The sequence below is a fragment of the Ipomoea nil genome, unplaced genomic scaffold (assembly GCF_001879475.1).
Source record: "Ipomoea nil cultivar Tokyo-kokei standard unplaced genomic scaffold, Asagao_1.1 scaffold1259, whole genome shotgun sequence".
In the NCBI taxonomy this organism is placed as follows: domain Eukaryota; kingdom Viridiplantae; phylum Streptophyta; class Magnoliopsida; order Solanales; family Convolvulaceae; genus Ipomoea; species Ipomoea nil.
Genome location: NW_017617687.1, coordinates 408,336 through 420,671, shown reverse-complemented (window position 1 = coordinate 420,671; position 12,336 = coordinate 408,336). Strand labels below are relative to the sequence as shown.

At 35.2% G+C, this 12,336-nt stretch overlaps 1 protein-coding gene across 2 annotated transcripts; it reads right to left on the bottom strand.

Annotated features, from left to right (window-relative positions):
- Positions 1-5,649: 5,649 nt before the first annotated feature.
- LOC109184388 (syntaxin-32-like) lies at positions 5,650-11,004 on the bottom strand. Of its 2 annotated transcripts, none has more exons than XM_019334387.1 (5): positions 10,267-11,004; positions 9,283-9,527; positions 8,924-9,099; positions 7,402-7,605; positions 5,650-6,032 (listed from the first exon to the last, which is right to left on the bottom strand). In XM_019334387.1, the coding sequence occupies exons 1-5, from the start codon at positions 10,505-10,507 to the stop codon at positions 5,873-5,875; spliced, it is 1,026 nt and encodes a 341-aa protein (XP_019189932.1). In that variant the 5' UTR covers positions 10,508-11,004; the 3' UTR covers positions 5,650-5,872. The 2 variants fall into 2 exon arrangements, with proteins under 2 accessions (XP_019189932.1, XP_019189934.1); XM_019334389.1 differs by having other exon boundaries at positions 7,402-7,602; positions 10,267-11,003.
- Positions 11,005-12,336: the final 1,332 nt, after the last annotated feature.

Genomic DNA, 12,336 nt, shown 5'->3' with positions numbered 1-12,336 from the left:
CTTAACTCAGTCAAAGGCTTCCAATGAGAACTTGGTAAAAACATGAAGGCTATAGGTAAAAGAAACTGCATAAAAATATGACAATCATGACTTTTCATCCCAATCAATTTAGAAGATGTAGAATCAACACATGTAGCCAAATTAGATAAAAATCCATCGGGTAACTTCAAAGTCTGTAACCACTCATAGATAGCCAATTGATTAGTACAGTCCAAATTGTAGCTTGCCTTGGGAATAAGAAAACTTCCATTTTGTTCCTTCAACTCAACTTGTGGCCTATTACATGCATCTTTCATATCGAGACGTGCACTAGGCGTGTCTTTGTTCTTTGCTATGCCTTTGACATCCATAACCGTATGAAAGATGTTGTCAAACACATTTTTCTCTATATGCATCACATCAAGGTTATGACGTAGCAAATTATCCTTCCAATAAGGCAAATCCCAAAATATGCTCCTTTTTTTTCAATTATGTGACTGTCCAAACCCCTCAATGCTATCAATTGGACCATCAATAATCCTCGGGATATTTTCCAAACAGTGAAACAACTCATCCCCTGTCCTGATTGGTGGAGGTATTGATTTCTCTACCCGTCGTTTTACGAAGGCATCTCAATTCTTCCTCCAAGAGTGATTCATTGGAAGGAATTGACGGTGGCAATCAAACCAACATGTTTTATGACCATTCTACAAGTAAAATGATTTAGAATTCTAAAGACAATAAGGACATGCTAGTTTCCCGGCTGTCTGCCATCCAGATAACATACCGTACGCAGGAAAGTCATTGATGGTCAACATTAACGCAACTCGCATCATAAAATTTTGTTTCAGTGATTAATCATAAGTTAAGACACTTGTTTCCCATAACAATTGAAGTTCATCAATTAAAGGTTGCAAATAGACATCAATATTGGCTTTTGGGTTCCTTTTTCCAGGAATAATACATGTTAAGAATGTGTATGGTGCAGTCATACACATTGAAGGTGGAAGATTATACGGAACAACCATAACAGGCAACAAGAGTACTACTTCGCATTGAAAACAAAAGGAGAAAATACATCAGAGCATAAGCCTAATCTCACGTTTCTAGGATCTACTGCGAAATCAGGAAACCTCCTATCAAAGTGCTTCCGTGCTTCACCATCTGAAGGATGACACATAATACCAGGTTCGTGGCGATTTTCATAATGCCAACGCATATGTGAAGCAGAGCTATGTGATGCATGCAAACGTTGCAATCTAGGGATGAGAGGAAGGTAATGCATTCTTTTGCGTGGCGCCTCTTTTGCACGAGTACATCCAGGTGGACGTGGTTTAAATCTTGGCTCACCACAAAACTTACAGTGATTGTCATTGATTTTAGACTTATAGTACAGCATACAACTGTTTACACAACAATCAATCTTCTCATGTCCAAGACCAAGCTTTGTAAGTAATTTTTTTGCATCATAATACCTGGTAGGTACTCGATTATCGGGACCTATAAAATGGTTAATATACTGAAATATCTGATCCATTGCTAGCTGCGGTATATTAAAAGTTGTCTTGATATTCATCATCCTCAATGTATATGCCAGCTATGTTTCTTCACTAACATTCATTGATAAAGGTTGTCTCGCAGCATTTAACAAATCATAGAAGTTTCTTGCACTACTATGTGGCTCTTCATCTTGGGCATTCTCGGTATTTAGTGGAAAAAATGATGGACCAGATACATCAAAAACCATTTGTTCATACCGATTATTTTCACTAGGGCCCTCATTCATATACGGTTGTCTTGAGGGGGGGAAGCTCATCGTGACACATCCATACCCAATAATTCGGTTCAAAACCCTTCTTATACAAATGAAAACGAACATCATCTACAGACAAGTGTACTAAATTCCTACACTTACTACATGGACACCTAATCTGCATTGAAACCTCGTAAACATGAAGTGTGCTTGCATATTTTATAAATTCCTCAACACCCGCTAAAAACTCATCAGTGTACCCTCTTCTTCCCGGTAACAATCGATTATACATCCATTTTCGATATTCAGGTATATTAGCCATGTAAAACAACTGCAAAAGTATATACAATACAAACACAACATATATAAATAATTTAAATAATTATATTATCAACATACTAATAAATACACAACATATAAATTAAAATCCAAGGTTAAAAAATCTTAAATATACAAATCATTCTAAATACACACATAAATAAATAAATAAATTTTACACACACATGTATGCACACTACATAAATAAATATAATAAATTTAAAATGTATTCACAAAAATATAACCAAAAAATTAAACCTAGATCTACAAAAAATGACATAAATAGAAATTCTTAAAATATATAAACATATCATACCTTGATTTCAACACTATAGTCAAAAATTTCCTGCAAAAAAAATGTACAAAAAGGTTCAAACTAGCTAGATCTAAAAAAAATGACATAAATGGAAGTTCTAAGTATATATATACATACTTTGCTTGATTTCTACATTATTGTGAGTGGTTTAGCAAAAAAATATCCAGCAGAAACGAAGAATTTGTAGAAAGAAGTTTAAAAAAAAAAAAAAAAAAAAAAAAAAAAAAAAAAAAAAAAAGGAGAGAGGGGTTTGGAAACTGGACAGAAAATCTCTGCTACGGGTAGATATAAAGGAATTTCCACCACCCACGGGTGGTCGGAAACAGGCAATTTTAAAAAAATAACTCAGGGAATTTCCAACCACTTCCCCAAGAGTGGTCGGAAATATCCGACCACCAAAGCGATCGGAAATTTTCCCTGACGCGGCTAAGGAAATCGTAATACCTTTCCGGCCACTGTTGCATGTGGTCAAAAACTACCTACCACTATAGAGAAGTGGTCGGAAACTTCCGACCACTCTAGCAGTTGAAAAAAAAAATGAAAAGAAGAAAAGCACGATTTGTGACCATTTTTTGAGGTGGTCGGAAAATCGCGAATTTCCAGCAGTGACTAAAGTATCATTTTAATTATACTATAGTTTCATTTGACAATTACATTGTTGAATGAGCTCTATTTTTTAGTTTTACTTTCCACACACACTAGTTTGAGTAGTTTCATTATAGCAACACTAAAGTATCATTTTAATTCTACTATAGTTTCATTTCACGACCATGGTCTACATAGCACTATGGACTATGGTACACTGTATAACAACCGCTATGGGAAGGATGCTCCATTTAGGTTATCCACATTAAGCCCAATAATGTTCGTGTAGGAAATAATTATGAAGAGTTAATTTCGCATTAACCACAAAATGAAAACGTTACGGTTTAAGTTCGAGTCATGTGATACTCCCACTCTCCTTAAAACCTTATTTGCTACCTCCTTTAGGTGGTAGGAGTGTTGTAACCTAGGTTTCTCAAGATGAAACGAATTAGACTTTATGTTTGAGAAGTCAAACAAATAAGTCCGGTGAACAAGAATACTGGTTAGAACACATAATATTTGGAGGAAGGAGAGTAGGTTTTTTCGAGAGAAAATGTTTCAAATTGTTTTGTAAAATCTCCCGCTCATCCATGTTATTAATACTGTCAAAGCGTGCCGGCCTTCCCCACCACGGGCCTAATTTCTGGGGGGTTTTGCGGGCCGGGTGCAAGCCCGCGGGCTAAGATTCATGCAACCCTAGCCTGCCCCCACGCAGGTTGGCGGGCCCCGCAAACTTTTGTTTGTTTGTTTTTCTTTTTTGAAGGAAGAAAACAAATCACAACTGCGGCGAGGTTGGAGGCTAGAGTGGCGAGTCGATGGCATGCAGCGTACTAGCGACCTTGGCGTGCAAACATTATGAACCTAGTACTCTCTTCTTTATAAACAAGACAATGAATATGGTATTTGTTTCATTTCAAACCACCAAAACTACCATGCTGACCCAAACACATACTAACCACAGTAATCAACATTGATCCAGAAAATTTTAGAAACCAACAGCAGGTTTGCAGAAGAAATATCATCCACAACTGGCACATCACGAAACCACCTAGAAATCAATGTTATCATGACCCTCAATAATCGTAGTGAAATGAGAAATCAATGTTGAAAATAACAGGCCAGAACTTCAAGACACTGTACAGTATCAAAACTATATGCTATATGATTCACCTCCCGTCAAAAATCTCATGTCCCTAACTAGAGGTCACTCTTCTAACAACTAATTCTTGTTTAGCCATTTTGGAAATTCTCAAGTCAGCAATAGAAGACCTTACTAATTGTTTTGTTTCTCTAAATCACAGCTCGAAAAAAGAAAAAAACAACTGAACTGTTTTCTCACAGCTTTTTATTCTTCTAAGACCTCTGTTTTGAAGGAAGCAAACAAATCACAGATGCAGTGTAATGGCTCCAAGTGTAAGGGCAAATGGAAGAAGTGAAGCAGATGAAGCCTAGTTATACAGCAGTTAAGAACATGCCTAAACGATGTCGTCTGAGCAGCCGTTAATTCGTTGGTGAGAATAAATTGAAACGACGACGTAGGACTGGGCAGTTGCAGGGCAGCAGTTGATCCCTTCCAGCGACGTCGTTTTGCATCCTCAATTCCAGATGTGCGTCAGTTAGTTGTAGAGAGCTGAATTGTGGGATTTTGTTAGCCTTAGCTTGTATTTAGCTACTGTAAGAAGGATGGGAGTTTTTATGCTGAAATTTAATACAAATGTCATCTCTTTTCTTCTTCTTCTATCCCTTCTAAACCCTAATTTCCTCTCTTCTACCTTCAATTTCTATCATTCTACCCCTAAGTCCATTACATGCAGCGAGGCTGGAGGTTAGCGCGGCGTGTCGATGGCGTATAGCGTATTAGCAACCCTATTATGGTGGCGACTGACGTGGTCCGCGAGGCTCTAGGGTTCATTTATAGAGTTTTTTTGTGCTAAGTCTTAAGTTTGTTATACAAAAATGAAATAATGTTGTGAAAGTAGTTTTGATATAAGGAAAACAAAATGTGAATTTCCTACTTTACCATCTTCCATCAGTTTTAACCGTCAGGAACCGAATGAAAGTAGTTTTGATATAAGAAAAATAAAATGTGATAAAATGTGAATTTCCTACTTTACCATCTTTCATCAGTTTTAACAGTCAGGAACCGAATGCGACACACCGAATGCGACACTTCGTTCATAACTGAAAGACTAAAAATAGATATAATCATAACTCAAGGACTGAGTCAGAATAACTCAGGGACCAAATATGCAATTTTCTCTAATAATAATAATAATAATAATAATAATAATAATAATGTGCATTTTAAACTTTATACTAGTTATTTCCTTTCAATTCCCATGTATACCAAACATTAAAATTGAAATTCGTAGCAAATTAAATTTGGCAATTTAAATTAAAAATTTAATATTTATTTATTTATTTATTACTTGAATATTAAAATTTATATTAAACTACTAATTTGACTATATGGTGTTAACAAATACCAAGATGGGAAATATTTTCTATTACCAGAAACAGCGTGACTATATGGAGTAGGCAAATACCACTTACCAATATGGGAAAAAAAAATTCTATTCCCAAACAGAAACAGGGATAGAGATCGGGTTGGGGTCAAAGAGAATACTCCCCACTGTCATCCCTTAAAAAGTTCTCTATGCTTGCATCCTATCCACCTTAAAATATGCTTCACTTACAATGAACAAAATTACTCCGTATGGTCAGTTTCAAATATAAGCCCAAAAGATGATAGTAATATGTTTCACAAGTCAAAGAAACATATATGACAGAAAATGTCTGCAAATACCAAAATTCTTATGATTAAGGTATTAAAAAAAAAAAAAAAAAAAAAAAAAGGATCTTCACAATGCATGATTTTCTTGTTTCAATATATTGCCAGTTCACTATATTTGCCATTCTTACTATGCCACAAAGAAAAGGAAAATCATGAGGAAGAAAATCAACACAAAGAATATCTTAATCATCAGCCACCTATTAGATGAGATGCTGTTGAGATACTTGAGTAAAGCTCCTTGTGCCCCTTCCACATTTGCCAGTGTGTCATCCATATTCTCATCAATCCTGAAATAGTAGGGCAATTTGTTATTGATGTTGCATTTAAAATATACTCCCTTCAATCCAAATTTGTTATCCACATTTCTTTTTCTATATGTCCCAAAATATTGTCCACTTTCATAAAAAATAAACACCATAAACAATTCCACTTTCTCACATTACCTTTCCTAAGAGAAGTTAAAAAGTGGAAATGTGTTTTTAACAGTAACTAGAACAACGAATTTGGAACGGAAGGAGTAGTACTTTGTAAATAGATTTTCATTATGATTCAAGAAAAAATAGCAATGAGAAAAGATGAGCCTTGAACCCTGTACTGGTATACAGGTTTCGGTTTCATTCACAAGATTGTTCAAACAATTATGACAACATGGTAATTAAGTAGTTTGTAGTGTGGGACAAAGAAACGACGTGCAGAGCTTCTTCAATGTATCTTTTCAATTATGAGTTCACATTAGTTACAAGAGATGTAGCCAAGAAAAATGATTTCTGCTTAGTGCTTAAAAAAGGTATTCTTTGAACACTAACAACTAACAAGTCAATAAAGACAGCAGGCTTGCAGATTGCACCGGGCCTGGGTAAAAATGGATTCATGTTGGTCCTACTCCTGCTCTAAGTTGCTTCTAATTATTCATATTACTTTGCTCTAGTTATAGTTCAGTTCACTCAAGACAAGTTTATATATTTTCTACATCTTTGTCATCACCCCACAAAAAGACAAGAACAGGAAGAATAAATTCAAACAAGCAGAAACAGACTACACGTTTTTCTCCTTTTGGCAGAAGGAAGACAAATCCTTTGGTTTTGCTGATAAGTCGGAGAAAAAAAAAAAGTTTAATGAGCTTGATTATGAGAAATAGACTTCCTCTCTGGTATTACTTCCTCAAACAGACAAGAAAACAGGAAAATTAAATTTTCAACAAACAGAAACAGACTATCCATGAAGCTACAAGAACTTTTACTTGTTACAACCATAACCAAGTTCATTATACACTGTTTTCCATGTTATTAGTAAAATGGTTGGATTATCTTCCTTTGCTACCAAAAGTTAGTGTTTTCATTATTAAATCACATTACAGAATTCCATTACACTTACCCATCAAAATCCAAAAGTACATAACTGTTATCTGGCCACAAACTAAAATCTGAACAGAATTAATAAGGTAGTCTTTCCTTCATTCTTGCTATTGCATCTTGAGTTTCCTGGTTTCTAATCCAGTTACTATTGGTTTATTGTTTCTCTCTTCTTGTTGATGCATGATCAGGTAGACTCCAGAAAGCTAATTTTATACTATGTACACTAAACCCAAAAATGTCAATGTGAACCAGATTGCAGTATACCACATAACACTATTAGGCAAAAAACATCAATGTGTACCTGATTGCTATCTCTCCTTGTTGAGAAACTAACGTGGCCAGTTGATTAAAAATACTGCCAAGCTCATGTATTGTAGCCTCCACATTTTGAAGAGCTTCAGCTCTACTTTGCATGTAGGTGTCTTGCAGGGGAACCATTTGTTGTTGTTGCTGTTGCTGTTGCTGTGGCAGTAAGGGTTGACTTTCACCATCATTTTGTTTCCTGCTAGACAAGTTTAGAAAACCAAAAATAAGGTTCACTTACTAATCAAAATAAAGTAGTTGTAGTAGTAATACTAATAATAATAAGGTTCATGTTAAGAGTCCCACATTGATAAAATAAGAGAGAATATACAGGTTTATAAGGTCATGGGTTAGACTAGATAATTGGTTGGATTCAATCTTTTAGTGTGGTTTGGCCCATGTGCATTATAATCCAATTGAGCAAGCCTAGCCCCAATCTCAGTTTCTAACAGTTCATTTGAAGATGTATCCTTTAACCAGAAAAAAAAAAAAAAAAAAAAAAAAAAAAAAAAAAAAAAAAAAAAAAAAAAAAAAATCTGATACTGCTATGAATCAAGGGTCAACAAATATATGAAAAACAGGAACAAATTACAATACCAAATGAATTCTGAGCATGAATTTGTCTCAATCTTTTATTCTTTTTGAACTTTTCATTTATTAGAGCGATTATTATTTTATCTGAAAACAAGAGAAGAAAAGAGGGAAGGAAAGCAACAAACTAAAAGAAAATAGAAAAACAAAAACAAAAAATTAAGCCCACTCTGGAAGAAATTGGAAAAATATAACCTGTATACTTTATGAGAAATTATACATTTTGGATATGGATTATTTATAAATAGAAAGCTAAATGGTTGTTTAGGTAGAACATGCACAAAGCCAAGACCAATAACTGCAGTCAAATGATATGTTAACAACATTTTCTCCAAGTTTATTAGCATTATCATTAACTAATCAACTTACTGAAAAAGTATGAAGACATGAAAGAAAGATCAAAGATGCAACACAAAAAGAATTACTGCATATTTCAATTCAGATACAAGTCATACAACACCTTGGCATTGCATTTTGTGAATAATACAGTTTTGGTAGATGACTATTAAAGTTGTATACATTAAACAATGCATACAATATTGTTTCTTCTTAATCTACCTGGATCTATCCCCCTCTTTATTCTTCATTTTGGTTATCTACTAAATAAATTTTAAAGCAAAAATTTGTGTTTGATCTTAAACCCCTCATCTAAAAGTCACAAATTAGAGATTCTGTCACACTGTTTCCCCTGGCTATGGCCATTTTTATTGAAAAACAAAAAAGGAATATTAGAACACAGATAACTGTTTGGACATGAGATTTTTCTTTACAAGTTACTAAAGACATAGAACACCTAAGAGAAAGATAGGATTCACTATAAGTTAATTTCTCCTGTTAAAAACTAATTGATTACAGTAAAATTAGAATGAGCAAGAGCTTCATGATTCTCATAATTGACTAAAAGAAGCATCATAAACAAGTAACCTTACCTTGGGAATAGCTGAGAAGAAGATTTTGACTCATTAGCCCATGGAGGAGGAGAAGGGCTAGAAGTACCAGCAGCAGATTTGGCAGCTAATGGACGCTGGCGAACAAATGGATTTGAGGAATCCTTTGAAGCAGTAGAAGAAAACAACTGTCTTCTGTTTTCATGAACTTTCAAATTCTGCCAAAAGCCAAAGAATATTTATTGAACATTAACCAAATGATAATAGCATTAGGAAACACTATGTTGCATTCAGTAAAAAATGAATAATTGAAGAGTTGATTTTACCCACAGAAATCCAAAATATCCGGAAAAAGAAAGAATCTAATCATAAAGCCATAAGGCAATATCATCAGTGCTCACCTCTGTACGCATGGTTAGGACATCCTTAAACTCCTTTGTGGCACTCATCAAGCGGTTCTTTAAGTCATCTACAACTGTGGTTGAATGGGTAGTGGTGTCACTATTACCACTTTCATTACGTGAATTAGATAGAAGCTGAAGATCAACTACAGCGGAGTTCAGTGCAGTAATATCTTGCTTGATAACTGCAGTCAGTTCTTGAATCTCTGTGGTTGGGTCATCAAAAACAGAGGTTCTTTTTGCCACTGCAATGCAACGAAGTGTGCATTATTAACTCAATGACATCAATATAATAATTCTTAAGATGGAAATCAACTATTCTTCCCAGCCCCAATCCCCTTCAAATGTATTCCTAAATACTTTTAACATTCTCTTATGTAATATGAACAGACCATGATTTCTTTTAGGGGAATAATAATAATAATAAAGAACAACAGAGAGAGCCTCAATCTCTAGAATATACAAGCAGGAATCCTTTTTCAAAAAAAAAAAACAGGAATGAACATCTGAGTTATTTTACAAGTATAAAATCTGACCCAAGCAAAGGTTTGTGGGAGAATCTTCAAAGATTGAATTTGTTTTTTCCAACATTCAGATCTTCACTAGTTTCCAATAAGAAATTCAAAGTCCAATATGCTTTCCCATGCATAGTAAAAGCAGATCATAGAGGTAGAACAGAGCTGTTCAACAGAGTTAAAAGAAGTAATGTTTACTAGACTACAATTCACTAGGATCTTACACCACGCATCCAATCCACTAACATATTGTTAGCATAAATGAGCTAAGAGATTCATGACAGTTACATTCACATTATTGTCAATACTATACTGTTGCCGAACTCTTAATTGTGCACTACACTTAGAATCAAAATCAACAGCGTGTCATTTTTCCAATTAGCTTGAATCACATAGCATAAGAGAACACTAAAATAGTAGGGTGGAATTCCGACCTTAGAAATTGGGTTAAGCATGATTCATCACTTACATTTTGCAAGCTTAGAGAGCTTCTGCGACGTCTGGTGTATACCGAACCCGATTTTCGACGCCTTTTTATTGAACTCGGACTGCATGGCTACCATGGACCTCTGGTCTAATCTACTGCTGCTTGCACTACTACTCGCCCCATTCTGCGCCGACGAAAAGGATTTCTTCACCCGCTCTGCTATGCTATGAAACTCATGAGTTCGATCCCGAACCGACGCACTCGCAGCTTTCGGTAGCATCATTTCAATTTAAAACCTCTAAATTACCATAAAACGCCGCCAAATTATCAAAGTATAATCACCAAACCTCGAAAAATTAGGGCTCCAGGCACGCAATTTGACAAATCAATCGGGAATAAGTAGATCTCTCGTTGTTGATCCCGAATTCTAATAACTCCAACGATGTTATCCCAGATCCACAACCGCCAAAAACCTTAAAATTTTCGAGAGATCGAACGCAGCAGGAGAAAGCGGAGCTACTACCAAGCAATTGCTGGCGAGGAAGTAGCAAGGATTCCTGTGATTTCCGGAATGAAATGGAGAGGGAGAGAGAGAGACACGAGGAGGAAGAGGAGAAGGAAAGTACAGCTTCCTTGCCTACGGTTGCCAAACGCTTGAACAGCTGGAGCATAGAGGAGAAATCCGAAATGGGAAATTTGGAAACCGCTAAAGAGATCCGGGATGGGACTTTGGAGTGACGGGCAGACCCGGGCCCGAAACTCTGTACCTGTTTCACCCACCGTTTTTAGCCTTTCCGTATTATATACCAACACTTTACACTTTTTTTTTTTTTTTGAAAAATCAACACTTTACACTTAAACTTGAAAAAAGTGTTAAATAGGCCTTTGAACTTTATGCAAGGAATCAATTAGGCCTTTAAACTTTCAAGTGTTGCAATTAAACACACAAACTCTTCATTTTAAGTCATTGACGCCTTATGACCGGTTACTTCCCTGTAATTGTCTGTAAATTCCTCTAACTGAGCAATATAATTATTTTTTTTAATTGCCGTAAAAAAAATTGTTTTAAACAAAAACAAAAAGAATGGATTTATAAACGTAATCGTCCATGTGCTCTTCACGATGAAATCGACATAGTTTCTTCATCTTTCTACACAGATTCTTCAACCTCTTCTTCTCATCCTTCTTCTTCTTCTTTTCCTACGTCAGTCTCATCTTTTCTACTCTTGGAGATGGCAACTTCTTCTTAGAGTGGTTCACCAAAATCTCCCCCAAAGTTGAGACCAAATTTACAATATGAGACATCCTTGTATTGCCGTTGTGGATTGAAATCACCACTATGTGTATCACGAGACAATGGACAATAATTTTTTGGGTGTCAACGGTGAAAGGTACAAGTAAGGGGGACTGTCTTTTTTTTTCTGTTTTATGAAAAGGGAAACAGCTATCTCTCGAGCACAGGTTGAGGTTCAGTCTCAATTTCGATGAATCATTTCTTTGGACAGAAGATTATGTAATTTTTAGATTTTAAAATTTTATGAGTAATTGTTTTAAATTTTTTTAGGTTATTGTTTTAAAAATTTGTCTAGATTTTTTAATTTTTCATTGCTTTCAAATTTATGAATTTCTTGAATGGTTGAATTTTTCCAGGAAGCTGGTTGTGGGTATTGTATGTAGAAAAGTGTATTATGCAAAGATGAAGAGCTTGAAGCTGATTTGAATATGCAAATTGAATTAGAGTTGAAGAAGATGAAGTACGAAGTTATGGATGAAATGCAGCGATTACGAAGTGATGTTGAGAAGGCTATTCAAACTGAAGTTGATATGTAAATTTGCAACAAAGGGCAATACCATATGAAGCTTGTGATTGTTAAAAAAAATAGCTTAAAATGACATAAAATGGCATGTTAAGTGGCTATTTTGTGGTACAATTATCAGTGGGGTCCACTTCCGATTTGGGTCGGGTCAAAGTGGATTCGGATTCTTCGTAGTGAGATGAAGAGATCGATATATTGTACGCTCAAAACGTATAATTGGTGAATGAGATATTGATTATCAAAGTAGACCCATTTGAGTTGGAAAATGATGGGAAAAAGTGAGCTTTTGTCCCAC

Bases quoted from the DNA above. Each gene is read 5' to 3' on its own strand.
- LOC109184388 (XM_019334387.1), bottom strand. From the start codon at position 10,507: ATGATGCTACCGAAAGCTGCGAGTGCGTCGGTTCGGGATCGAACTCAT. The intron at 7,606-8,923 runs GTAAGGTTACTT...AAACTTGTCTAG, and splicing joins TCTTCTCAGCTATTCCCAAG to CAGGAAACAAAATGATGGTG. The intron at 6,033-7,401 runs GTACACATTGAT...CTACTATTTCAG, and splicing joins CAAGGAGAGATAGCAATCAG to GATTGATGAGAATATGGATG.